General features: G+C 44.7%; 2 protein-coding genes across 2 annotated transcripts; one reads left to right on the forward strand and one right to left on the reverse strand.

Moving 5' to 3' along the window:
• Positions 1-29: 29 nt before the first annotated feature.
• On the reverse strand, positions 30-12,560 carry LOC146336626 (uncharacterized). Its single transcript, XM_084818596.1, has 9 exons — positions 12,355-12,560; positions 10,626-10,710; positions 9,923-10,096; positions 8,991-9,040; positions 8,121-8,214; positions 7,673-7,821; positions 5,275-6,655; positions 3,332-3,462; positions 30-2,338 (listed from the first exon to the last, which is right to left on the reverse strand). The coding sequence occupies exons 1-9, from the start codon at positions 12,450-12,452 to the stop codon at positions 2,239-2,241; spliced, it is 2,262 nt and encodes a 753-aa protein (XP_084674722.1). The 5' UTR covers positions 12,453-12,560; the 3' UTR covers positions 30-2,238.
• A 3,200-nt stretch (positions 12,561-15,760) lies between these two features.
• COQ7 (coenzyme Q7, hydroxylase) lies at positions 15,761-27,927 on the forward strand. Its single transcript, XM_084818601.1, has 6 exons — positions 15,761-15,866; positions 17,592-17,791; positions 21,066-21,180; positions 21,267-21,406; positions 22,867-22,935; positions 24,954-27,927. The coding sequence occupies exons 1-6, from the start codon at positions 15,761-15,763 to the stop codon at positions 25,029-25,031; spliced, it is 708 nt and encodes a 235-aa protein (XP_084674727.1). The 3' UTR covers positions 25,032-27,927.
• The last annotated feature ends 67 nt before the right edge of the window (positions 27,928-27,994 follow it).

Here is a 27,994-nt window from a genome sequence, read left to right on the forward strand (position 1 = left end):
TGTGCAACGCCATATATGCACTTGGAGGAAGGGAAAATGTAGTGCCTGTCAGTAACTTAACAGCGTCAGTCAGAGAAGGTAATTACCTCTACCACCCCACATCCTTCTGAAGACATGCTGGATACATTCTCCTTCCCCTTCCTCTGACTGAACTTCTGTGGATCAGTAAGCTCTTTGCTCAGATTTTGTATGGGGGCAGGGGGGTAACTTGTATGCAATGCAGGTAGAGGAGCTTTATACTGAAGGGGAAGTTTATATACTATTTTAGTATATAAGTTTATATACTATATACATATTTCTTATGTCTTTTTCTGATGGTTGGAGAGCTGTGACAAACTCTTCCTAACCAGAAAGCTGATGGGAGTTCAGATGTGTACCTGAGAAGCCGTATCAGTAGAGGTCAATGGGTACCCACATGGTTCAGATGCTCAGCATCGCAGGCCTTGTATAGAAACCACTTTTGATTCTCTATTGGGCATAAGTATAAGTTGCAAGAGATAAGAAAATGCTTCTGTCATTATGCTTTCAAGTGAACATTTGTAGATGATTAAATTACTGGGTTGAACAAAGAATTTGGTGAATAGGGGTGGGGATGGGAGATGGCCTTCCATCTTGCCTAATTTGATGAACACATACATTTTAGAAACTTTGTAACCATATAATTGTTACAGCCGGCATTGCTCAGAATCCATAGCAAACTTGGTTGCAGAAGCAAATTGCGATGAGGGCAGATCATCAAGACCCTTGGGTGGTGTTTTTTACCACGTTGAAAGTCAGAGCTTGGCTAATTTTGGGCCCTTATTAGGCAGCCATGTTTTCTTGTTCCACTACTCTCTTGGGCAAGCTTTAAATGATGCATTGTCCTTCACATTTAATTTGAAGGGGTACTACTTTTAATTTAACAAAACAGAGATAACCCTTTTAAAGTCTAACCTAGCATTCTTCTGTCTGTGGCTAACATTGGGTTGTTGGGGGCCAACCACTACCTCTGTCTTGTCTCACTTGAAATCCTGACATGCCATGCAGCAGTAAAATATATGCATCTACATGCATGTGCAATTTAAGGTGCATTATTAATTTCAGAGTGTGACATCTTAATTTTTCCCCCAGTAGATTTTAGAAAATGTTTATAAATGAGCAAAGGTGTAAAAATGAATTAATGCTAATAAATATACTCCAGATTCTTTATGGCAAAAGTTTCCTTTTTATTTATCTTTGGCCACATTCTTCAGCTGCGCCAAATCATATCACCTAAGGGCCAAGCTACAGCATATCATTAAAAACAACACAGTTGAACAAAATCATAAGAAAATTTGAAAGTATTTGCAAACATAATCCAAACAAAGTGAAGAGCTTTAAGTGTGATCTCAATGGGAAAGAGCTGAAGGTGGGATGTATCTTCATTTGAGCCTGGTGGGAGAATCAGGACAAACAAAAGGAAGTACTTCTTCACACAGTCTATAGTTAAACTATGGAATTTGCTTCCGCAGTATGGGATGATAGCTACTAACTTAGATAGCTTTCGAAGGCTATTAGCCTTATCCTTCATGAATTTGTCTGTGTCTAAGATCAGCAGTGGCATGCTTCTGAATATCAGTCGCTGGGAAGAATAGCAGGAGAGGGCCAGTGCCCTCATGTCCTGTTTGTGGGCATCTTGGTTGGCCACAGTGGGGAAACCGGATGTTGGACTAGATGGGCCTTTAGTCTGATCCAACAGAGTTCTTATAATGCTGTTAGATTTTTAAACTTCTCTCTGTAACAGTGAGGGTTAGCAAGCTTTTCAAAAATCAGAGCTCAGCCACACAGTTTTCGAAAGCGACTATGGGCATTACAGGCATACTTCATTTGTTTAGGTTACTTCTACCCCTGCCTTTCAATCTTGTAAGAAGATACCTCAGGCAGTTTCCATACCAAAGCAAAATCATAAAGATATATCAGCGATCAAAGTTAACAAAATATAGCCAGAGCATATATGCTGTTAGCATCTGAAGCAAGCATTAGCTTTTGGCACTGGGCAGACTTCACTGAAATTGGTGAGAAATTTCAGGAAAATGCATTTTGACATCTTGATGCTGATTCTTTGACCCTCTGTGAATTGGGCAAATAGTCTATTAAGCTGAGTGATAAATAAAGCAATAGTTGCCACAACATTCTTAGCCCAGGAGAGAAGAAATGAGCCAAAGGTTGTATGTGGTGGCCCTGTTTTTATGTCTTCTGCCAGTTGCAGGTGTTGCTGACCTAAACCGATTTGGGGAAATGGGAAAAATAAACTATTTGACTGGTGCAGATACCCTTGCTTCCACAATCCATGTCTGTTCTCTCCTTCTCATCAGGAGACCTGTAGGAAAACACCACATGTCACAACTTATGGATCGCAAGGGGAAAAGGGCTGACCAGGCTCTGGTGTAGCTCAGACAACAAAACTATTCCCAAGAGAAATAAAGGGACATGCACCTTTGCAGTACACATCAAGCTTGACCCTTTACCCCCTACTTTCTGAAGAATCTCCACTCATACAAGGAAGTAATACTAGATTATTAGGTGGGGTATTTGGGGATAAGGAAGTGAAACAGCATCCTAAGCTTAAAGTGCTTCCAGAAGGCTCCTAGTGCTACTGATCAAAATACACTGCAGAACTATTCCAATTTGTAGGTCAAAACATCTAGAGAGCCACAACTCCCATCATCCCCCAAAATTGGCTATGCTGGCTAGGGCTGATGGCCAAAACACCTGGAGGGCCACAGGTTGCCCATCACTGCCCACATTTTCCTCCTTAACAGGTGTTATTTGTGGAAAGAAAAAAAAGAAGTAGTGCTGGGAAAACTGGAGGATTACAAATGAAGATGTTGTCTGGACCCCCATGTCAAATTTCATGAATGAGGCAGGGCCATTACACAATAAAAGCCTTATCTGGAAGCACCCCTAGTCTTCAGCAGAGAAACAAACAAAACAAAAGTCACTTTACTACCTGTTATAGCAAAAAAGACTTTTTAAATATCTCTGTACCTCTCTTCCTTCCATATGCTCTCTGCTCAGTCAGGCTCGTAGATGTTGGAGAAAAGGCAGGGAGGCCCTTAATGGAATCCACAAGCCCCTCTAATTTCAGCCAAATCATACCTGTGCTGTAGCCCCACCCCTGTCTGCCCTCCTATAGTTTGAGCAAAGGAGTGGGGGGGGGGGGGGCTACAGTAGGATAAACTCCTAGGCATCATTCCTATGGCTGAACTACCCTGTGGCATTGTGATGTGGTAACTCAGCTGGAAACATCTGACACACCAAATAACAAAAGCAAAGCAGTTTTTTGCGAGCAGAATTTAAGCAATTTTTTTACCTCGGCTTTTCACTGTGCTGACAGAACATTTCTTTCTCTGTGGTTCTATCTTCCAGAGTCTCCTTCAAAGCTTTCTGAAGAACCACCTCAGTGCTAGAGCTAGCGTTGTCTTCCTCCTTGGCATTTCCACTCTAGGGTGAAAAGAATTTGCAGTTTATTTTTTTTAATTATAAACCGTCTTTCATCCCAGGGCAATGTAAGCAATATTTTAAATACAACTCCAATATAAAAACTATGCAATCGCACATTAAGAGGCAGCCTCCCCACCCACACACACATTATTTCTGTTGGAAAAAATGTTAAATTGGGATGTCTTGGCAATGGCTATAGAGATCTAACTGCTCTGATTATAAGGAATAGTTATATGCTAGATGTGGACATGTTTTCTTCTAATAGGGTGAATTTATTGAAGGATGTATATCAGAGGTGGATAACATGTGGCCCTCCAGATGTTTTGGCCTGCAACTCCCATCATCCCTTACTATTGGCTATAAGAATGTATGAGTCGTGCTGGATCAGACACAGAGTCCACCTAGTCCAGCGTTCTGTTCATACAGTGGCCAAACAGCTGCCCACAGGAAACTCATACGCAGGACATGAGCACAACAGCGCCCTCCCACCCATGTTTCCCAGAAGCTGGTGTATATAGGCATAGTGCCTGATACCGGAGGTAACATATAGCCACTAGGACTAGTAGCCATTGATAGTCTCATCCTCCATGAGTTTGTCCAATCTCCTTTTAAAGCCATCCAAATAGGTGGCCAATCACTCATCTTGTGGTAGCAAAGCCCTTCCTTTTATCTGTCCTGAATCTCCCACCATTCATGGGATGACCCTGGATTCTAGTCTTATGAGGGTACTGCAGAGTTGGATCTGAGCCGCCCATAGAGTCCCAAAGCAGCTCTGATTCTGAGGAGGAGAGACAACTCGTGAGGGAGGAACGCTCTCAGACTTCAGAGGTGCAGCTGGAGGGGGAGCCCCCCCCCCCTTTCTCACATCCCTGGGAGCAACAGTGAACCAGGTGTGGAAAAGGAGGGACAACCTGAACTTTTAGATGCGAGGCGCAGACGCAGGCACAAGCGGGAGATCATAGGAGCCGAGCTTCGGTGCTCAGCCCGATTGGCTTGACATCAACAGCTGCGCCCAGAAGCATCTCGGGAGAGGGGGAGATCTTCCCCTCCCACCCCTTAAGTTCAGAGAATTGCCGCGTTTTTCCCAAACGGAGATCAACTGATGTCCTAACCCTGAGAAACCCCCAGATGGCTGTTCCTTTGCAGTTTCTCTGAGTCTCAAGCAATTAACATCTGTATGCCTCATTAGAATAAATGGAATTAAAGTCTTGGAAAGCAGCCCTTTTGTCTGAGTGTTGATTTTGGCTACTGGAGAATTCAGTAGGCAACAGGGGCACCCTGACAGGTACCCATGACCTGGCAGTATCTAATGCTGCACTGATGCCCTGAGCAACCCTGCAAAAGGCTGCTGGTTCTGGGATTCCACACAGCACCCTGGATGTAGCGCCACTCCGGGACATTGTGGGAAATGTGAACAGTGGCTCTCAGCTACATAGTGCTCACTGCAGTGTGCTGTTGCCACCCACCACCACCAGAGGAACCTGTGAGGGCTCACCAGAGGGTGCTTTGCCAAGAGCCCCCTCTTAAAGATGGCCCTGCCTCTCATATCATCTTCTCAGGGGCGGCTCAGCAAAATGAGGATATGGAGGAGAAGGAGCTCCTGGGCACTTTCAGTCAGAGACAAATGGCAGCTGGGACAGCTTAAGAGGCGCTAGGCCGATATAACCATGCTTCCCAATTTTAAAAGACAGTTCTGACCCAATGAGGCAGCTTCCAATTTTACTGAAAAGTTTAGGGCTGGCATGGGAACAACAGCTGATGTCTCACTCCAGTGAAGAATGCATTAAAGGCACCACTTTTCAAACACTTTACCATCTGTTCGCATCGGCTACTTAATGATCTGGCACTCGAGCTACTAGAGGCAGATGAAATGGTGAATTCTTCTTCGAATTGTTCACTTTCTGATCTTTCTGAAATAGCTGTGGTTATAACGGGGGCTTCTGAACCTTGCTGCTCAGAGGTACTGCACACACAGTAATGTGGTAGTCCTGAACATCTGCAACCACCTGGCATCACTGGTGGAATATAGATCACTTTCCGATCACAGGACTCTCCGAAAATAACGTCCTTCCTCTGCATGCTACTGGCAGGCTCTTTGGCTGCATGGCTGTCTTCTGGTTCATTCAAAGAGAATCTCTCGTTTAAAAGAGGATGTGTACTTTGACTTCCTCCATTTCCATCTACAGTCATGGCGCTGTTCCTCATCAAACCAGCCAGTGCATCTCGGTCCATTTCCTGGCAAATATCATACAGAAAAGATGATCCACACTTGACCATAGGAATGTGGTCACCATTGTGATCCTCTTGAACCCATGCCACAAGGCCAGTGGATTGATCTCCAGTGGCAGTTGGCAGAGGTGCCTCTTCATAGCTTCTTAAGTTATGCAGCCTGCAACTCTCCAAGCAATGACATCCCCAGTCAGCAATGGCAGGAATGTAACCTCCTTGAAGTTTCTGAAAATGAACCTGATGGCATTCTGGGGTTCTTTTCGACACGGAATCACACCTGTCTTGCTCATTTTTTTGAGGCCTGTGCCTTCCAATGTGTTCCACAAATGTACTTTTCTGATCACCTTGGTCACACATATGATTGCCTTGCCCTTCAAGCATACTGCCCCCAGAAATCGCCATAGCATTGTATTGCTTCCTAGACTTTTCTCTGGCCATCGAATGCTGGGTGGTAATAAATTCTGCTGTTGACTTTGCAGAATATTTGATGGTGTTTCCTTTTATCTCTTGATTATTCTTGGACCTCAGGATTGGCCTTATATCCAAACACTTGCTAGGTCGACAGCTCTTGCTTGAAACCATTTCAGCAGGTCTGTAGGATGACTCTTGCCTTTTGATTTTAAATGGCTTAAAAGAATGTCCACCAGAATTCTCCGCATTGTGCTGGCAGGGTGAAAAGTTCTTCCACTGAGCGTTTGACAGCTTATCTTGGTGGTGAGATATTGCTATAGAAGTGCGGGAGGGAGAGGCTCTGCTTTTAAGTATACCTTTCCTAATCATCTCTTTTTGGCCAGTTTGCAAATTTGGAGGTAAGGAATTTATATTCCCTGAGCTCCCATCAGTCGGTTCAGGGAGAGGTTGAGCAAAGAAACTCTTCGATTTAACTGAGTTACTGGAAATGTTTGATATTTTGGTAGATCTCTTTATGTCTTTGGCATTTTTTCTTTCTTGGTTTTGTTTGGCTCTGAAAGACACCAGAAGTTGAAAGCAATCAGCTTTAGCAATTTTTTTAAAGAAGGATTTCTTGAGAAACCAGGAAGAAAATTAGAAAACTTTTTTTGTTTTGCATTGCAGGACATCCAGACAGCAGTAGAATCCCAACTAACAGAGCAATCCTATAATCAGGTTATGGCCACTGTATCCAATGTGTGTTTAGCCCAAGAGAAGAGGGGGAAAATGCACAACAAGAAAATACAGTGTAGATTCAACATGCCCCTAGCATCCTTGGAAATACCTCCACAGCCCATCAATCAGGGACGGAGCAAATGACAACGCCCACACACAGAGGCAGCCAATGAGCTCACGACAATAGGGACACGACCCAGCATGCACACATGTGCATCACCAGACACACAAGCAAGACGATGGCTAAGCTATGCCTACTCCATCAACTCCAGTGGCATAGCCAGCAACAACCCCACTACTGCAATTCCCCAGGCATCTTTCTAGGCTGGCATTCTAATCCCCTTATGCTCCTCATAAGCATTGGTTTATGAGCACAACTCACACAATAGGGGTGTGGGGAGGAGAAGACACACAACACAACACCCACATAACTTCCTGGGCAGGATGCCTACAGAGAGTACTCATAGCCCTCATGGTACAAGGGTTCAGGATGCAGCTAGGGAGGAAAAGATTCTGTTGACCAGCAGCCAAGTGAAGGAGCCAGGAAATAAGGGCAGTCACAGCACTCACTGACAGCAGCAGTGGGTAGAACAGCTCACATTTTACATGCAGGAGGTCCCAGGTTCAAATCCAGGGTATAACACACAGAAAACTAATCCACTGGCTGCAGCAGTGTAAGGATGGGAGAGGGGAATGATTACATGTCTTTTTTTAAAAACAAAAAGCAAGAGAAAAGATGGGATCCCAGAGGGACAGAACGGATCGTGGGACAGGTGAAATGATCTGACCATAAGAAATTCAGGGCAAAGCTTCCTTTAAAAATGCAAATGGCCATACTGACATTAAGCTCCCATACCTCCTTGCTTCATCCCTATGGGAACGTGTGGAGGAAAAGCACTGCTTGCTACCGTTATCAAAACTTCGAACGCTTTTCGCCTGTCTTCTCTTTGAAGATGAACCACTTTCTTGAGTTGTTCCCAGTTCTTCTGGAGAGACTTCAGAAGTCTGGAAAGAGAATCAACAGAAATTCTTGAGTAAAACAAAAATATCGGTTGAGAGTGTGTGTGTGTGTGTGTGTGTGTGTGTATGTGTGGGGGGGTCCCCCCAAAGCTGCTCAAATCCACTCCAGAGCTAAAGCAACCATGATGGAAATATTGCAGTTAGGGGAGTCAGAATGCAAAAAAAAAAAAAAGGAGCTAAGTTATTGGCATAGTACAGGCAGAACATTAAAGAGCAATGACATCTTTTAGGGGAAACGTCCAAGAATCTCATCACTGATTAGAAGAGTGAGACTTGATACGTACAGCAGCCACAATTAGCTTGGAAGCAGATGAAACAAGTCTCCGGACGTCTTCTCGTGACATAGACGGGGTGGCAGTTACATGCAGCTTTCTTTGCCTAATGGAAATGAAGGCACACTTAATTCATGTCAAGCGAAACACTGGTGGTTACAGCAAGAGCTACTTTCCAGAAGGGGAAGAGGCTTTCAATACACGCAAGGCTCAGAATTATACACCTTCTTTCATCTCAATATGACAAAACTATGGGAACTGGGCAGTGTTCTGCACAAGCCATGGCTGCATTTACAATGACCCAATTCTGTTCAATTCCAGGTATGTCATTTCCTAGATCCACTGCCAATAGCCCACATGTGTTGTGGCTCCAGTGGGACAGCTGAGTGTGTCAAGCTCCAATCCTGTACTCACATAGCTGGGAGGAAGCCTCATCGAACTCAAGTAGGGCTTGCCTCTAGGTAGATAAGCATAGGATTTGTGCTGTTCGTGCAAAGGCAGCCATGTTGGTCCATACACCCCCCAAATCCATAGTTGGGCAATACCTTCCTTAGGACCAACCAAACGTCACAAAAGAGCAAGCAAGTTTTCAAGTTATCAAGAACATCAGGCTGGATGGTACATAAAGCAGGAGGAAGAGTTCTTGAGAATTTGAATGCTTCCTCACTATTCTGCAACATTTTGGCTGGCCTTGAGAAAGGTATTGCCCAACTGTATATTAGTGCCATATATTTTCATTAATATAATTCAACTGCTACCATTTCAGGAAGGAAGTGATTTGGTATCACTTGCAGACTATGTTTGCTTACCACAGCATACTAGCCAGTGAACGGGGAGGAAAAGGTTTTCACTAAGTTGCATTATTTCAGCAGTATCTATTACCTTGTTGTACTCTTTGCTTCGCCCTCCTTCATTCTGTCATGTACGTAATCCTACAAATAAAGAGGAAGACTATATCACTACTTTGTCTAATGCGAGTCAGAGCACTAGCTCCTTTGGGAGTCTAGAAAAGCATCACACTGAGCCATGTGGATTTCAGTGATCAGTTCAGATTTTGCCAGGGCCAGCATCATAATCTGGTATGGTTGGGTACCTGCTGAGGGCCCACAGCCCAGCAGCAGGCCCACTGACACAAGGCCCTGGATCTGCTCCTCCTCCTAACCACTGCATGCTCACCCACCTCTCTCAATAGCCCAGGCAACGGAGGTTGTCTGCTGGCGAAGCAGTAGATGCCACTGCCTGTTTTCTGAATGGTTCTCTGCATGGCAAGCTGTCAGGTGGTAGCAACACTGAAGAAGAGGGGGAGCAGGGGCAGCAGCTGGTGACAATGCTGGTGAGAAGGTAGATTCCCCCAGGGACAATGGCCTATTGAGGATGTCTTGCCCAAGGGCCCTGAAAAACCTGGAGCGGGTGCTGCATTTTGCCAAGGAAATGGCATTTACAGAAATGCCAAGGCAATGCTGAACCCTACGGAGCAGGTCCAACAGTATCAAAATTACCAGGCAGTAGGGATGGAGCGATATCAGAATGGGGTGTGCAAGAACACTTTTTGTTTGTTTCATGATTCCATTTATTTTCGTTATTCAAACTTTTGTTCGTCAGGTACAGAGGTTCCAAGCCATGTACCAGTGTGTTCTGCACAGAAGCAGAACACTTGAATAGGCCGGATGTCATTTACCAACATGGATCACCAACTTAGATTGTCAGCAAATGTTTGATTGTGTGCTTGGGTGGGAATGTGAAATATGTATAAATAAGGTGACATGCATAAAAGAACAGGTAGAGATCTATAAAATGGTGATTCTAAGCAATACTTGAGCCATCTTTTTAATCAGCCTTTCCAAATCTTTTTGCTTTTCTGGGCTTTTCTGGACTTTTCTGTTACATTCTTCAGCGCTCCCCATGTAGGCACGCAGGGATGCTTCCAATTTAATCTTGGCAAAATTATGCTCCTTGTTGTCCTTTTGCTTGGTCAAACATGTAGGTTTCTACAAGAGAATTAAAAATAAGATTCCTGAAAAGCTGTCCAGACTTAGGTATGGAAAACTTGACAAAATGTTCAAGAAAGTTAATGGACACTAACAAAACTCAAACCTACCAGCCACAAAACAGTGTTTTTTATTTGTTTCTCCATTATCAACAGTTATATGCGAACTTTCTTTAGCTGTTATTGGGGAACAATAATGCGTGTGTGGGGGAGGGAGGTGCTATCACTCTCATGTCCCACTTATGGGTTCCCTGAGGGATCTGGGTTGGCCACTGTTTGAAAACAGGATACTGGAGTAGATAGGCCTTTGGTCTGATCTAGCAGGACTCTTCTTATGTTATGTTGTTGCCAGGTAACAGAAGAGACTGCTATAAACGTCCCCAAATATCCCTAATATGTCTGCACAATGCCAAAATATGCATGCACTGAACTATGTTTAGACAGCTTAGGAAGGCTATGATGGGAACTTAATAGCCCACTGCACAATAGATGCAATTTTGCAACCCGCACAAACTTCAGAAAATTCTTACCAAATACAAGCATTCGTCCATATCACTGATGACTCCAGATGAACTGAAGGAATCTTCTTTCCTTTGCACATCAATGTAATACTTTCTAGGGGGGGGGGGGGATGACCATATTTTCTGATTAATCATCTTCAATGAATTATTTTTACTGTAGAAGGACATCTTCCTCCCTTTGCAATCATAAGGTTCACAATGAACAGTTCAATGTAGAGTTCTGTGTAGAGATGTTTCTACTTTCTTTTCTAATTTCAATTCCAAAATAGGATTCAGAGATCAATTCTGGGCCCTAGAAAATGCCTAATCTGCCATCTTTTTCTTGTACCCCAGGATTTTTCCTCATTGTTGTTTGAAATTCTAAAAGCAGAAATGTCTGGGCTCTGAAATCTTTGTCCTCTAATCTGGAACACAAAGCACTCTGTACATGCTCAGAGGCACACTCACCTTTTATGATCAGCTCACATGGTTTGGAGCTAAGGCCTGGCATTGAAAACAGGGCTCTGTGTTCAAATCAAGTCCCCTCCATAAGGTTTTGCGTAAGGGACATTTACTAACACATCCCTCAACACTTTCCTGTCCGTACATGGCAATTTATGTAATCCTGTGTACACACTATCATTGCAGTCACCCCTGGTGCTAGCATAAGGCATGCTTGGGCAATTGCTGAGGCCCCAGCACCCTGGGACCCCCAGGTCTACCAGCTTGGAGACACCATTTTAAATTTCCCACAATGCCCTGGAGTGACACTACGTTGGGGGCATTGAGGGAAATTTAAAATGGCTGCTCAGCTGATGCCAATTGCAGCAGTGCTGCCGACTGCCAGGTAAGCCTGCTGAAGCCCAACCACATAGAACGGGACCCACTGGAAGCGCTTTGCTAAGGTCCCCCTCAAACCTGAAGCCAGCCCTGATACTATTTGCTCCCCTTTTTCCTGGCTTCAGGTTTCCTGCACTATTTCATAACCACTACTATCCCATCGTCACCTCTATCACCATCCTAGGACTCCAAGAGAAACCTTGCCCCATCCCAAGTTGGAGAAAGGGGGCACAAGCAATACTACAATAAATGTATACCTCCAGCTTTTCATACTCATCTCAAACAGAGCTAATAAAGCAGATAATCCTATCAAACCAAGGCCTAGTTCAATAATAATAACAACAACAACAACAACATCAACAATCAAGCATTTAAAATGCACACGCACACCAGACCAGTCTGCTGTTACAACCCCCAAATTGACATAATCCTAAAAATAATCAGGAATTGTTTCAAAAAAAGAAGTACAGGCAAAAAAATAAGAACAGTTTTGCCTCTTATGCTAGAATAACTTTAGGGTTTTTAAATACAAAGATAGTTTGTTTGTTTTTTTAATACAAATATAATGCAAACATTTTAATAGAAATATTGTTTCATCGTTTCGGTGCCAAAAGACTGGGAAAAAGCTGACGTAAGCCCTACTTAGCGTAGACCCATTGAAATGAATGGGGCTTAAGTTAGTCATGGCTAACAAGTCTCATTCATTTCAACAGGCCTACTCTAAGTAGGGCTTACGTTGGATTTTGCCGCCTGTGTTGCGTTTGCTGTAATAAGCTAACACTCCTCCTCCTCCTCCGGAAACTGATTTATTAATATTAATTAATAGTAATACTTATTAATAGTGCTAATTACTGCATTTCTTTGTGCAACGCCCCCCGCCCCCATTCCCGGCCCCGACGCCCACTCCCCCGCCTCTTACAGCCTCTGGGCTACGGAGCGGGCCAGCCTCCGCTCGGACACGAAGCCGCCCACCAGCCCCGCCGTCGCTGCAGCCCCGCGAAGCGCCTTCGCCCCCATCTCCTCTCGGCCGCGGAGGCGTTATGAGGTCTCCATGCCAACCGCCCGGGGACGCTTCTCCGCAGGAATTGACGGCCATTTCCTCCAATAGGGAAAGGAAGCCTCTGCAGGGGGCGGTGGCAAAGTCATCAATAGGAGTGTGCGGAGTATAGAGATAGGGCGTATAAAGATGGAGACGTTGTGTGGAGAGGGAACTTCGGGGTTTCTTTCTTTCTTTCTTTCTTTCTTTCTTTCTTTCTTTCTTTCTTTCTTTCTTTCTTTCTTTCTTTTCTTTCTTAGTCCAGATCCAGGTTGGGAAGGGCTGGTTTAAGGCGCAATCCTATGCGTGTTTTTTTGTGAACCGCCCAGAGAGCTTCGGCTATTGGGCGGTATATAAATAAATAAATAAAAATGTTCAGATAGAAAGAAAGAAAGAAAGAAAGAAAGAAAGAAAGAAAGAAAGAAAGAAAGAAAGAAAGCAAGCCCTGCAATTCCCGGCATGCCCTAGCCAGCTATGCTGGGGTTGTAGGGCTTTTCTTTTTAATGTCTAGACGTGCATAGGATCAGTGGGGGCTGATGGCGCCAATGTCAGTGGGGCTCTGAATCCGCTCTGGATCTCACTTAGAACTCTAAATGAGCTCTCCCAGGCGCTGAGCTATTTGAGGGGTTGGATTCCGCACTTAGGATAGCTCTTTTAGAGTTCTGACTGAAATTCAGAGTGGATCCACGGCCCCACTGGTGTTGATCCCACCCTTCAACAACCACATGGGCTACAGTTGTCATCCTTCCTGAGAGCATTGGCTATGCTGGCTGGGGATTGTGGGAGTCGGGAGTCCAACAGCGTCTGAAGGGCTGCCACTCCTATCGCTGTTCGTCTACTGTTGCTGTGAAAACAGCAAAGAATCCCGTGGCACCTTAAAGTTGTTGTTGTTGTTCAGTCGTTCAGTCGTGTCCGACTCTTCGTGACCCCATGGACCATAGCAGGCCAGGCCTTCCTGTCCTGCGCTCTCTCCCGGAGTGTGCTCAAGTTCATACTCATTGCATCGGTGATGCTATCCAGCCATCTCATCCTCTGCCGTCCCCTTCTCCTTTTGCCTTCAGTCTTTCCCAGCATCAGGGTCTTTTCCAGGGAGTTTTCTCTTCGCATTAGGTGGCCAAAATATTGGAGCTTCAGCTTCAGTATCTGTCCTTCCAATGAGCACTCAGGGTTGATTTCCTTGAGGATGGACTGATTTGACCTCCTTGCAGTCCAGGGGACTCGTAACAGTCTTCTCCAGCACCACAGTTCGAAAGCATCAATTCTTCAGCACTCAGCCTTCCTTATAGTCCAGCTCTCACAGACATACGTTACTACTGGGAAAACCATAGCTTTGATTAGACGGACCTTTGTCGGCAAGGTGATGTCTCTGCTTCTGACTATGCTGTCTAGGTTGGCCATAGCTTTCCTCCCAAGGAGCAAGCGTCTTTTAATTTCATAGCTACAGTCACCGTCTGCAGTGATCTTGGACCCCAAGAAAGTAAAATCTGTCACTGCTTCCATTTCTTCCCCTTCTATATGCCAGGAAGTGATGGGGCCGGATGCCATGATCTTCGTTTTTTTAATGTTGAGTTTCAAACCAGCTTTTGCACTCTCCTCTTTCACCCTCAACAAGAGGCTCTTGAGATCCTCTTCGCTTTCTGCCATTAGGGTGGTATCGTCTGCATATCGGAGGTTGTTGATAATTCTCCCAGCAATCTTAATTCCGACCTCTGATTCATCCAACCCGGCACCTTAAAGACTAACACCTTTATTCTGGCATAATGAGGTTTCGTTTACTACGTAGTGTTGTGTAGCTTTTTGGCCCACTCCAGCAGCTTAGCCAGGCAGGTTATTTTTCAGAAAGGACAGTGATCCAGCTTGGGAACACAACAGATGCTTTCTTTGTTCTTCTTCTTGAACACAATTTAGGCCTCCCTTCTTGAAACTCCATCCCCCCCGCCCCCCCCAGGCCTTCTTACTTCCAGAACCCCACTCTGACTTTCGAGACCCACCTCTCCTACTAGGGGCTGCTCTTAAAGATTGTTGTTGTTCAGTCGTTCAGTCGTGTCCGACTCTTTGTGACCCCGTGGACCACAGCACGCCAGGCCTTCCTGTCCTGCGCTCTCTCCCGGAGTGTGCTCAATTTCATATTCATTGCATCGGTGATGCTATCCAGCCATCTCATCCTCTGCCGTCCCCTTCTCCTTTTGCCTTCAGTCTTTCCCAGCATCAGGGTCTTTTCCAGGGAGTTTTCTCTTCGCATTAGGTGGCCAAAATATTTGAGCTTCAGCTTCGGCATCTGTCCTTCCAATGAGCACTCAGGCCAGGGTTGATTTCCTTTAGGATGGACTGATTTGACCTCCTTGCAGTCCAGGGGACTCTAAGAGTCTTCTCCAGCACCACAGTCCGAAAGCATCGATTCTTCGGCACTCAGCCTTCCTTATAGTCCAGCTCTCACAGCCATACATTGTTGTTCAGTCGTTCAGTCGTGTCCGACTCTTCGTGACCCCAAGGACCACAGCACGCCAGGCCTTCCTGTCCTCCGCTCTCTCCCGGAATGTGCTCAAGTCCATATTCATGGCATCGGTGATGCTATCCAGCCGTCTCATCCTCTGCCGTCCCCTTCTCCTTTGGCCTTCAGTCTTTCCCAGCATCAGGGTCTTTTCCAGGGAGTTTTCTCTTCGCATTAGGTGGCCAAAATATTGGAGCTTCAGCTTCAGGATCTGTCCTTCCAATGAAGGAATGTATCTTAAAGATACATGAAGCATAAACTGACTTTGTTACAATAGTTCACACCACCCCTGAAATCCAGAAGCTCGCAGTCTTGGTAAATCTACTTATGTATTATTTATTTATATCGGCATGCATATACTGCCTTATCTGCTAAAAAGCCATCAAGGCTTCAAGGCTTTTTATATATATATATATATACAACAATCTGTACGTTGTTTTAAATATACAATACTTGTTCTCAGGCATTTGGCAGCATATGATGAGTTTTTAATCGGTCCTGGATTTGTCTTATGGTTATGCCTGATTGTTCAAAGTTGTTTTTAGATACGTTGTCTTCGTGTATACTGTTTGCTTGTGTGTTTTATGTACATGGGTTTTAAACTTTGTATTCTGGTTTTTAATGTTTTTAATCTTTGTAAATTGCCCAGAGACCCTCGGCTATGGGGCGGTATAGAAATGTAATAATAACATTAACAATAATATAGATACCCCATGATGGTGTGACTCTACTGTCTTTTTGGTCCCTATCTCTAGGTATGGTTGTGGCCTTTATGTTGGGCGTCATCACGCCGCGTCCATGGAACCCGCGCGGAGGCGGGTGGGAGGGAGGATGGCGGAGGCAGCGGCTCTGGCGGGGAAGGGGCTGCTGCGCGCTCAGTGCCGGCGCTCCCTCTGCAGGGAAGGTACAGCGGGGGATACCCGGATGTTGTCTATCCTCCTTCTCAGCACCCTCCTCCCGTCGTCCCCTTCGCCCCCGTTTGCCCTTCTTGGTCTCCTTGACCGCCTCCACCGTCACTGCCCGGCCTGGCTGGTGTTTTGGGGGGACCTGCTGCCCCTCTAATTCCAGATTGTGGTAATGGGGGCGGGGGGAGGGAATAAGATGAGGTTACACTGCAGTGACGATGAGGCGCTCTATGCATGCTCAGAGGCACTGTTGTCTGTATTAATTTTGTCCCTTACATTTTTGCCCTCCTCCGCAAGACGCTACAGGGCTCGTCCCCCTCCTGTCTGTTTAATCCTCACAGCAACCTTGTGAGGTAGGTTAGGTTGAGAGATGGTGACTAACCCAAGGTCATTCCCCAAGCTTCTTATGGCTGAAGAGGGATTTGAACCCAGGTCTCCCTATGTCTCTCTAGCCTAGGCTTCCCCAACCTGGTGCCTTCCAGGTGTGCTGGACTGCAATGCACAGCATCCTTCTGTTGGCTGGGGATGCTGGGAGTTGTCCAATCTGGGAATTGGCCATCCGGAGGGAGCCAGGTTGGGGAAAGCTGCTCTATCCACTGCATTGCACCGACTATTTAATATCAGCTCACATGGGTCCCAATTTGGGCCCTGGAAGTGAAAACTGCCTCTCCTGCTGAGCTCTGCTTTTCCCTTTCATGGTGGCAGGGAAGAAGGAATTCTCCCTAAAGCTGCTTTTCTTTGTGGGCAGAACTGTCGCCTTCACCTGTTACCTGATCCTTCTGAATGGAGAAGCCAGGGACTGAACCTGGGGCATTTTGCATGCAAATCAGGTGCTCTAGCACCAAGCAACAACCCCTCTCCCTTTACTTAGCAATGGTACTAGAGCCCTGTCCACCTTCCCCCATTCACTGCCATATTGTCATGTCTTAGAATCCCCTGTAGCTAGGAGCATAAGAGAAGAGCCCTGATGGGTCAGACCAAGGGTCCATCTAGTCCAGCATTCTGTTCACACAGTGGCTAACCAGCTTTCATCATCTTACCTATCATGCTCATTATTATTAAGGAAGGCTGCCATCTAGCTAAATAATTCTTCCTTGATTAATCTTTTATTAATTAATTAAATGTATATGCTGCTCTTCATACCAAATCACAAATACAATAACAATAAAAGACAGAAGCAATAAAACAATACTATTAAACCTCTACAAAAATATTTGCTTGATTTTTATAAATTTGCATATGAGAAGAAGCAATTATTTAAAACCAAAAAGCGAACTTTGTTTTTTGATGGTGTGCATGTGTGTGTCACACCAGGCATCCCTTTAGAAGAGGCATGCTTCTTTTAAGAACATGCTTGCCTCCTGCAGCTTTTATAAATGTTATTTTTTTTTCAGAATAATTAAGTTTTAAAATCTGTTGCCTGATTAATGGATGGGAGAGGGGTACCTTTTTAGTTGATCAAAATGTTTTTAACTGATTGGGGCTGGAACAGTCAATCATCCCTTCTCTTTCTGATGTTCAGGTGTGAGTGCCAATGCATATGTAGCTGAAATGGCACCACCCAGGCACAAGAGGTAGGTATTGGTAGACTTGGCAGAGCTGTAGAAAGAATCTGGTGAAAAAAATCCCTATGGGTTGGAGACCCCAAAAGCCAGCGCAGTGAGAACTGAAAGATGACCAAATCCTTGTTCTCTTTCTCTGATAAAATACTTTCTTTTTGACAGGTGAAAGAAGAAGATGGGGTTTGCAATCTATAAATTCCCCATACAGGTTTTGTAGCACTGGAATGACCTTAGATAACATCAATAAACCAGTTATTGACCGCATAATCAGAGTGGATCATGCAGGTGAATATGGGGCGAACCGCATTTATGCTGGGCAAATGGCAGTGCTAGGTAGAACTTCAGTAGGACCAGTTATTCGAGTGAGTAGCTCTAATCTATTTTCTGTCTGTCTGATTCTTCTTGTATATTTTAAAGTCAACTTTTCAGCAAAAGTAGAAGCCTTGATTAACAGTCACTACTGAACGTATTTCCGCACCTGTGAGGCTGTGATTTAGGTTGCTTTCAGACATTCTAGTTATTTACGAGTTACATTTGTATCCTGCTTTTCCTCCAAGGAGTACATGGTCTTTCACGTGGTAGGTTAGGCTGACAGTCAGTGAATGACCCAAAGTCACCCAGTGAGCTTCATGGCCAAGTGGGAACTAGAACCTGGGTCTTCCCAGTCCAACATCATAACCACTACACCATTCTGGCTCTCATCATGTTCTTGATTCTCCAAACCATAGTTTACAAGATCAGGAATGAGGCTCTGTGTTTACAGACGCCATACTACCACCACTTTGGTATCCACTTGCTTAAGGGATGTGTCTTCTTGGGTCACTGGAAGGGTTGCCAGGTTTTTTATGAGTTCAATGCAAACTAGAAAAAAAAGATGTTTTCTTGAGAGAAGGAACCTCATAAACTGTATTTTGTTACTGTGCTAGTTTTAACTGTCTTACATCTTTAATGTTTTATGTTGATTTTGCTGGTCTGTGACCATAATAAATGAACGTATTCATTCATAAATTCCCTACTCCTCCCTCCCCATGCCCTGGGATTAATGAATTTCTTGATTTGATCCAAACCTTACGTAGCAATTGCGTTTGAACTGGCAAAGCTGGTTTTGTATGAGCCTTCCAAACTAGGATTGAAAACCACAGTTTGCTCCTGATTTGCGGTCCTGATTTGGAGGGTTTGCTCAACCTGCAAGTTTGCTGGTTCAAACCAAACCGTAGAATCTGGTTCAGTCAAACCAGGAAGTGAGTTGTTAAGGCAGGCACGCAAAGGGAGGAAGGAGTATGGGCAGGGCTGGCCCTGCCGTTAGGCAAAGGGAGGCGGCTACCTCGGGTGGCAGATGCTGAGGGGCGGTGAGCAGCAGTGAGATGATGGAGGGCGAAAGGTAGGCATGCCGTGCGTCCTGCTGTATGCCTCCTAAGCTACACTGCTGCCCTTAGGTGCGGTGGGGGACGCACCGCACCCAAGTGTTATAGTAAGATTCAGCTGTCAATCTGGTTGGCTTCTCTCTAGGGAAGGAGGGGGCCTTCAGGTGTAGGATGACCTGCCAGTTGAAACGAACCTGCTAACCTCTTTGAAGGTTTTTACACAGGCATTAAAGGCTCCATTATTCCAGCAGGCCTTACCTTTTGAGAACCCTTGTTCCTTTCGCTGGCTTTTTTGTACTGTTTTTATGCTGTGTTTTATTATTGGATTTTTAAAAAATTGTTTTTCGTTCCAAGTTGTTTTTAGTTACATGTTGTTTGTATATACTGTCCGTATGCTTTTATGCAAATGGCTTTTAAACTTTGTATATTGTATTTTAATGTTTTAACTTTTGTAAACCGCCCAGAGAACATCAGCTATGGGGTGGTATAGAAATGTAATTAATAATAATAATAATAATAATGCTCAATAGCTGAGGCTCCCTGGGCAGTTCACAGCTATTAAAACCATAAAATATAACATGATGGAACAGAACGCAATACTTTAAAGGTTAAGGGTGCAATCCTATGCATGTTTAGACAGAGAAAAGGCCTTTTCTCTGTCTAAATATGCATGGGATTGCACCCTAAAAGTAGCATGTAAAACCCAACAGCACTTACAGCCTAGGGAAAGCCTGGGTGAAAAGGTGCATTTTTAGTAGGCGCTTGAAGGATGTCACATTTTCTGCCCCCCGAACTGCACAGGGGAGGGTTTTCCAGAGGGAGGGTGCTGCTACCAAGCAGGCCCGCTGTTGGGGTTCCTCGTGGCGACATTCCTTTTGTTTTGGAATGACCAGCAAGGCCTCCTCTGATGATCTTAAATGTCACCTGTGTACATATAAGGAAAAGCAGTGTACTAGATATCCTGGTCCCAAGTTGTTTAGGGCTTTGTATGGCGATAACATAACCTTGTACGTGGCGTGGTAGCTAATAGGCAGCCAATGCAATATCTTTGGCATCAAGCAGCAAAATGTCATGGGCCAGATCTGAGCATGGGGCTTGTTCCCGACCCTCCAAACCAGGGGTACAGAACCTCAGTCCCGGGCACCAAATCCGGCCTGCAACAGTGCCAAGAGGGACCAGAAAAAAACAGCTGTAAGGCTGGAAGCCAAAGTCAAAAACAAAACAGCTGCACCAATTGAATTCCCAATGCATTTTGACACTTGGTCTTTATCAAGGGAAGAACTCTTGGAGATTCTTTTGGAGGATTCCCTCTCCCTTGCTGCTTCCAAAAATTCTTCCAAAGAATTTCCGAAGAGGGAATCCTCCAAAAGCATCTCCAATAGTTTTTCTCTTGATAAAGACCAAGTGTCGAAACGTGTTGGGAATTCAATTGGTGCAGCCAAATCCGGCCTGCCTCGGTTCCTAACCTGGCCCTTCAGGATTCCCTAGCTGTCCATGCCCCCTTTCCTCTGACCACTTATCTTTTGCTGGTTTCCCGGTTTTCGTGCATTTCTTTCCCCACTCTGAAAGGTTGAAATGCTTCTGTTAAGGCTTAGCTACTGGCCGTAAGAGCTTTAAGCTAAAATATGCCCCACACCCTTTATTCTGGCCCCACACCCTTTAATTCTGCCCCGCCCCTTCTGCCTTTGACCCCACCCACCACTGGAATGTGTCTGCCAAGAACTTATCCAAAGTGGAATTCAGCCTTCAGGCTAAAAGAGGTTCAGTCCCCTGCTCCGAACTATACTGAAGGTAAATAACTTTATTGCTTGGAGCCATAGGCCACCACAATATACATAAAAGGGAAAACAATATAATGCAGTCACATATATACATACATATACATATCCAACAGAATCATCCCCTTAAGCCGCTTGGGATTTGGCACATAGTTTCTTTGTTGCCTGGGCAAATTTTGCTACCTGGACAGTGGTGAAAACATCAATACCAGAAAGAAGAGTGCATATATGATCCAAGAGGAGTCTGTTTGACAGGCACCAGAGAAGGACAGCAAGAAATGTATGCCTAGGATGGTCATACGGGGTGGTGCTGTGATAATGAAATCATCTTCAGATTGCAACATTCTTGTGATTTTGTTTTTCAAGTCATAAAACACCTGAAGGTTGACATTGTTCATCCAAATCAGTTAGGGATGTTTTTCCTCCTAAGCCACCATAGCTGTGCTGCTGAATGTCATTTAAAAACAAAACTGTACTTCTTTTTTTCAATGCAGCAAATGTGGGATCAGGAGAAGGACCATTTGAAAAAATTCAGTGAGTTAATGATCTTGTACAGAGTCCGTCCATCTGCTCTATTGCCTTTTTGGAATCTTACAGGGTTTGTGTTAGGTGAGGCTCCAAAATGCTTCCTCTTCTTTTAAAATTCAAATACATATAGGAGGCATTTGTTGATTTTTAAAATGTATCTGCTACAGGTGCTGGTACTGCCTTACTTGGAAAAGAAGGTGCAATGGCTTGCACTGTGGCCGTGGAAACAAGCATATCTGAGCATTATAACAACCAGATCAGGACACTCATGGAAGAAGATCCAGAAAAATACAGAGAATTATTAGAGGTATCTTTTAATGTATTAAAAAATCTGGTGCAGCTAGGTAATTTTAAGTAATGGTCTTACGGGAACCCCTCCTTTAGATGGCCATGTATATCACTTCAGTTGCGAAACACACAACTAACATTTTTCTCTCCCCACCTCCCATTCCATACTTTACAGCTGCTTCTGACATTCCTGATACGTTAACGGGAAAAAAAATCCTGTTTGCTGACCCTGATAGAGAAATACTTTGAGCATGTGCAGTTTCTCATTTTAAACCCACTCATAGCTCCATCACGACTATGGAAACAATTGGAGTTTGCTTCTGATGCCCTGATGCTGAACAGAAATTGTGGATCCTCCCATTTTGAAAATATATTTTATACGTATATATTTATAAATATGAAATATTAGATATGAAATATATTTTCAAAAATGGAGAATCTACAATTGTCTGAGACTTTCTTCTACCCCGTGGTCCTAGGTAGGGATGTCTGGCCGCATTTTGTGAAATCCATCCCTTTTGTGTTTTGTGGATTGTGTGGTGCCGTTCCAGCGTCCATTCACAGACGGATTAGATTTTTTTTCCTGTTATGCAGAAAGATAGGCAAATAATTCCGTAAGAGGGTTTGCAACAATGTACATAATTTACATTAGTACGTAACATTTAGCATATTGTTCCCCATTCCATTTAACTTTTCCTGATGTATATTTTCCAGGATGACATATGTCTCAGCAGAAACTTGTATATTTTCCTGTGAATAAATTTGGGCAAATTTTCAGGAAAGTTTAAAAAAAAAAAAAAAGATCCCAAAGTCCACAGATTCTGCATGGTCTGAGGAGGCTGGTCTGCAGCAGGTCAAATTCTTAGAAATATGAACTCATTTTAGTCCATCTCGAATTTTTCCAGCATCCCTAGTCCTAGGGGCACTGAAATCTGAAACCATTATTTCCACCCAGGAGAGTCCAATTTGGATTTGCAGACCTCCCCCTTATCACCGTAAGACTCTGACCATGCAGACATCCTGCCTATAACATCTAGTCAGTCTTTCCCACCCCCCATGGCAATCTGCTTTTTGTAACATTTTGCCTGGTGAAGAGATCTGGAAATCCTGAAAGTTTGCACATACATTTTTAGTGAACTTCAGAGCCTTAAGATGGTGATTCTGGAATTGAGTTAAATGTGTTCCTAGTGCCGAAGATCTTGGCTTGCATCACTGCATATTTTATGATAGGCAACTCCAGATGTTGTCGGACTAGAACTCCCATCATCCTTCCCCTTCGGCTATGCTGGATAGGGCTGATGGGAGTTGCAGTCCAATGAAATCTGGAGGGCCGCAGATTGCCCTTTCTTGATGGCCACATCTTAAAACACTTTCCAAAGGGTGCAGGTGTAGTTGGTATCTTGTAATAAATCATGTATCTTGGTTGACTTGCAGAGAAGATAACACAGATATTCCTCTTTTTTTTTTTTTTTTTACAAGACAATAAAGAAGTTCCGGGATGAAGAGCTAGAGCATCACGACATCGGGCTTGACCATGATGCAGAATTGGTAGGGGTACAGCAGTAACATTTCCAGCCGATTGTCAGGGCCTGTGGTGGCACCTGGCATCTCAGGGCAGCTGATGGCACCTCAGCACCCCGACAGGGGCCACCATGATCTTGGCCCCTTGCAGGTAGCTGGGTAATTAAAAGTTTTAATTACCCCTAAGGTTACATCACTCCAGAGCATTCTGGGAAATGTAAATGATGGAGCCACCACTTTAAGTCCCTACAGTTTTCCTAAACAATGCTGTGTCATGGGGATTGTGGGTAATTTAAATGGTGGGCAGCTCACAGCACTGCTGCTGACCATGGCTACTGCTTTCCCCCTGGCAGGATCTTGTAAGCCCGTCCAGAGGAGGCTACCGTTGGGGGAGGCAGCCAAGCAGAGGCTGTTTTCTGTCATGCGTGGGGGACTGCAAACCTTGATCTGGCCCTGTTAATAATTTTGTGGCTCTCTCCTTGATAATAATTGATCTGGTCCAAAGCGCACTTGTAACCCCAAATGGGGGATGGTTGCAATTAATAGAGAGATTACCATCTATAACCCTTGCACGAGAGTGTCAAATACGTCAATTCCAATTTCACAGCTTTTCCATTTCAGCATTTCAGTTTTTGCACCCCACCTATTGGGATGTGTTCCTTGTTAGATGTTTCCTCTACTGTATGCTAAGGGCGTAATCCTATGCATGTTTAAGGAGCAATTCTGTGTATCTTTAGACGGAAAATGTCCTACACCTCCCAGCATTCCCCAGACAACAGGACTGGCTGGGGAATGCTGGGAGTTGTAGAACTTTCTTCAGTCTAAACATGCCTAGGATTGCATCCTAAGCCATGTTTGTGTGTGTATGTGTATATTGTAAGCCCTCTTCTGCTCACTTCTCCCATCTGATAAAGTAGACTTCATGGGATTATGAATTATTTAGGCCAAGATTCAAAGAGCTATTTGAGATGTGCCCAAGGGCTCTTGCGTTACATGTGGGAGTTCTTTACTTTGAACAGCAGGCACACAAATGCACACACGTGTGCATGCCACCCTTCGTGTCGCATGGAACTCCCTTCAGTGAGACGAGGCATGAGAAGGTGTTCTTCAGAGACAGAACATTCCCAGTCCTGTTACACAAGCAATGCCCAACCTGGTGCCCTCCAGATGTTTTGGACTACAACTCCCACAATCCCTGACCATGCTGGCTGGGGCTGATGGAGGGCACCAGGTAGGGGAAGGGTGCTCTGCACCTATGCATCGCATGGTTGGGCGGGGTGGGGGCTCCAAGTCCTGCCTGTGTAGACTCGTAGTTCAATGGCAAATCATAGGTTTTGCATGCTGAAGGCTCCAATTCCAGGCCGCGGCATCTCCCATTAAAAGCCAGCAGGACTGCGAAAGGCCTCTGCTATGACCCCTTGGAGAACACCGGCACGCCATAATTTACAGTACTAGGCTATGGTGGCCAATGTCAATTTTAACTCTCAGTAAGATAGCTTTTGTGTGTACGCAGTGTGTCGTTTGTCAGCTGCCTGCTTTAGGGCGTAATCCTATTGGAATGCCTGTCAGGCTCCAAACTTGGAGGCTGATGGGCATCCTATGCAGAACGGGAGGAACACAGATGCGATCTTCAACTTCCCGCTCTGCATTTTGGCTGATGGGCTTTTTCACCCGTCTAGCCGGGGCTCTGTGGAGCAGGAGGGAAGGAGGCTGGAGAGGCCAAAGGATTCTTCATAAGCCAGCCTCCCCAGTCCCCTCCCTGCCCCCAGAACTACTTCCTCTCCGAGGTCGCTTTTGCACCACTATGGTTCTCTCCGCACGCGGTGGGAGGGGGCGAGGAGCTCAGACTCCTGCAACCGAGGTCAGAGCGCTGCCCCCAGCCTTGCATCCAGGAATCTGAACTATTCTATGGCCCCTGAGACGCTGTCTAGGGGGCACAGGATTGCTTTCCCAGTCTTTTTATGAGGCCACGGGACTCTGAATTATTGCAATCAATTTCAAAGTGAGGTATAAAGTGTACTAAATGTCCTTTCTCTCTTGTATAGGCTCCAGCGTATTCGGTTTTGAAGAATGCTATACAGATTGGATGTAAAGCTGCGATATTTTTATCAGAAAGAATATAGTGATTTTTGTGTGTGATTGTATAATCATTGTGAATTAAGAGATTCTTACTGTATCATTCAAATAATGTAAAACTAAAGTTATACAGTGAAAGGTCTCTTGTCTTGTTCTGCCTGTACAAGTTTGGTCATGTTCTTGTGCTTCTAGCAGCACTAGAGATATTGAAAATTGTTGGGATGGCATGCTAGTTTTTAGTAAATAGTGGTATCTTAATCAATTGTGCTCTAACTGTTGTTTTTGAAAATTCATCAACACCAATTATATTTGCATACATATTAATAAGACAGCTCATTGTGTTTTTAATGTGACTTAAAAGGAAGTCTTGATGTGCAAGTATTTGCAGCATGGATGTGGCCATATAGCATACACATGTAACTGTGCCCTTTATTCCAACAGTGGGGTGGGTGTGGGATGTAACTTGTATGTTGATCCTAAACCCATTACTGGAAGCAAATCTCCAATAGTTAGGGAAGCCATTAATGTTGCTTACACTAAATTTGAACTAAACCTCATTGAAATCAGTGCTGGGTTAAGGACTGAGGTGCAAATTTTGCTGATATTGATGGCCTCGATTCCAAGTAGGGGAAGAAAATGTCATAAGAACATAAGAACAACTGTGCTGAATCAGGCCAAAGGTCCATCTAGTCCAGCATTCTGTTCACACAGTGTCCATGGAAACTCACAAGCAGGACATGAGTGCAATAGCACCCTCCCACCCATGTTCCCCAGCAACTGGTGTACATAGGCATACTGCCTCTGTTACTGGAGGGAGCACATAGCAGGACTAGTAGCCATTGATAGCCTTCTCCAGGAATTTGTCTAACTCCCTTTTAAAACCATCCAAATTGGTGGCCATCTCCACATCTTGTGGTAGTGAATTCCATAGTTTAACTCTGCGCTGTGTGAAGAAGTCCTTCCTTTGATCTGCCCTGAATCTCCCACCGATCAGCTTCACGGGATGACCCTGTGTTCTAGTATTTAGATCATGTTAATCTAAAAAGCCCCAAATACTTTAGTCCAGCCCTCCCCATGTGTTGGACTAGGACTCCCATTATCCCAGTCAGCAGGATGGCAGCTGTAGTCCAACACATCTGGAGAGTGCCAGGTTGGCTAAGGCTGCATTAGCCTCTCTTTGTCATGATTGTTTGTTCCCCAGATCATTTTGGTTGTCTTTTCTGCACCTTTTCCCAGCTTTGCAATCTCCTTTTTGAGATGGGGTGGCCAGAACTGTATACAGAATTCCAAATGAGGCTACCCCGCAGATTTATACCAAGGCATTAAGATACTGGCCATCTTATCGCCTAGTGTTTTCTCAGGGGCGTTTGGTTTTTGAGTACTGCACAGACTTTGTTCTGGAAATGACTGTAGCCGGTACAGACTACCGCACCTCTCTTTCCGCTTGAGCCGAGTGTCAATCAATTTTAACAAAAATGTTTTAAATCTCCAGGGCTCTGTGCCAACAGAAACTGACCCTATCGTGGTGGCACTGAAGCAAAACAATAAATCAACAGAACAGTCATCTTGCTCCCATATGGATTTCAGGGTGCCTCCTGAACTCCGAGAAAGAACAGCGAGAGAAGGGAGGGAAATCCATTTCGTTATCCCAGACGAGAAATGTGGCAGAACAAGAATGTTGAAAGAAAGAGACCTTGTCGGAGGACGTTATTGAATCTGTGACCATTCTCCCAGCCCACAAGAAAATGGGCAAGACTTGGAGCAGTCACAATAACAGCTATCCAAGAACTGAATTCTCCCTGGTGCAAAAAACATAGAAGTCAACTTCATGATTAAAAAAGGAAGGGCTGTTAGCAGAACTAGGTACACTTACACCCAAGAAAACACTTAGAATGCAATCCTATGTATGTTTAGACAGAAAAAAAATCTGACAATGCCCAGCACTCCCCAGCCAGCCCTGCTGGCTGGGCCCCCACTAAGTTCCCACAATTTCCTTGAACGATGCTGCGTTGGGGGGATTGTGGGTAATTTAAATGGCGGGCAGCTCACAGCACTGCTACTGCCCACTGCTGGCTGGGGAATGCTGGGAGTTGTAGGATTTTTTCTGCCTAGACAATCACAGGATTGCGCCCTGAGTGGGTTGAATCCAGATGAAGTCATGCTTTGAGTAGACCCATTGAAATCAATGGGAATTGAGTTAGTCATGACTAACTTAATCCCATTGTTTTGAATGGGTCTAGTCTAGGTGTGGCTAAAATTGGAGCCAACCCAGGAGCTCTAGTAGAAAACAGGGCTCTCCTTCCTTCCAGAGTTGTGAGTTTGGGTGTTTTTACGTGACCCTAAAAGGGCCTGAAAGTAAGGATATAAGGTGAGCGCTGCAGGATCGAATCCAGCATTTTGCTTCTCACGGGGGCCAACCACATGCTCCCAGGGAAGTCCACAAGCAGGGCCGGAAGGCAATAACTTTCCTAAGTTTGTCCCCATTAACTGTTATTCCAAGGTGATGGTGCAGTCAGGTAAATTTAGACTCTTGACTTTGTGATCTTACAGGAGTCTGCCTTTGCAGATGGTAATGTGTATTATTTCACTTCAAAATGTGGTACGTTTGGAGTGAATGGGTGGGGAGCTCCTGGTTATTCTGAACGGAGCCCTGAGCATCTGCCCTGAAGTCCTGATGGCCCTACTGTTCCAAGGTACAGTGCCCCTAAACCTGGAGGTTGTACTTAGCTATCACAGCTAACAAAAACAGACATTTAGCTGCTGGATCATACTGAAGCAGGGGTGTTGATAGGCACCCAAAAGATCTGGGGCCCGGGCCCATAGAACACCAGTCTGCAAATTTAGAAAGAATTACTCTGAATTATTTAAATTTCACAGAAGGGCCAAGCCATCCAATTATTTTCTCATCCAAAGCACACCAAATAAAATGAATTGTTTAATTAATTTGCACCACAGTACTCCCTAAATTAGTAGATCCTCTTCCATGACAATGAACTTATGAACATTTGTG

This window comes from Heloderma suspectum, chromosome 12 (genome assembly GCF_057233095.1).
Source record: "Heloderma suspectum isolate Gila_16-S chromosome 12, 16-S_ref, whole genome shotgun sequence".
NCBI lineage: Eukaryota > Metazoa > Chordata > Lepidosauria > Squamata > Helodermatidae > Heloderma > Heloderma suspectum.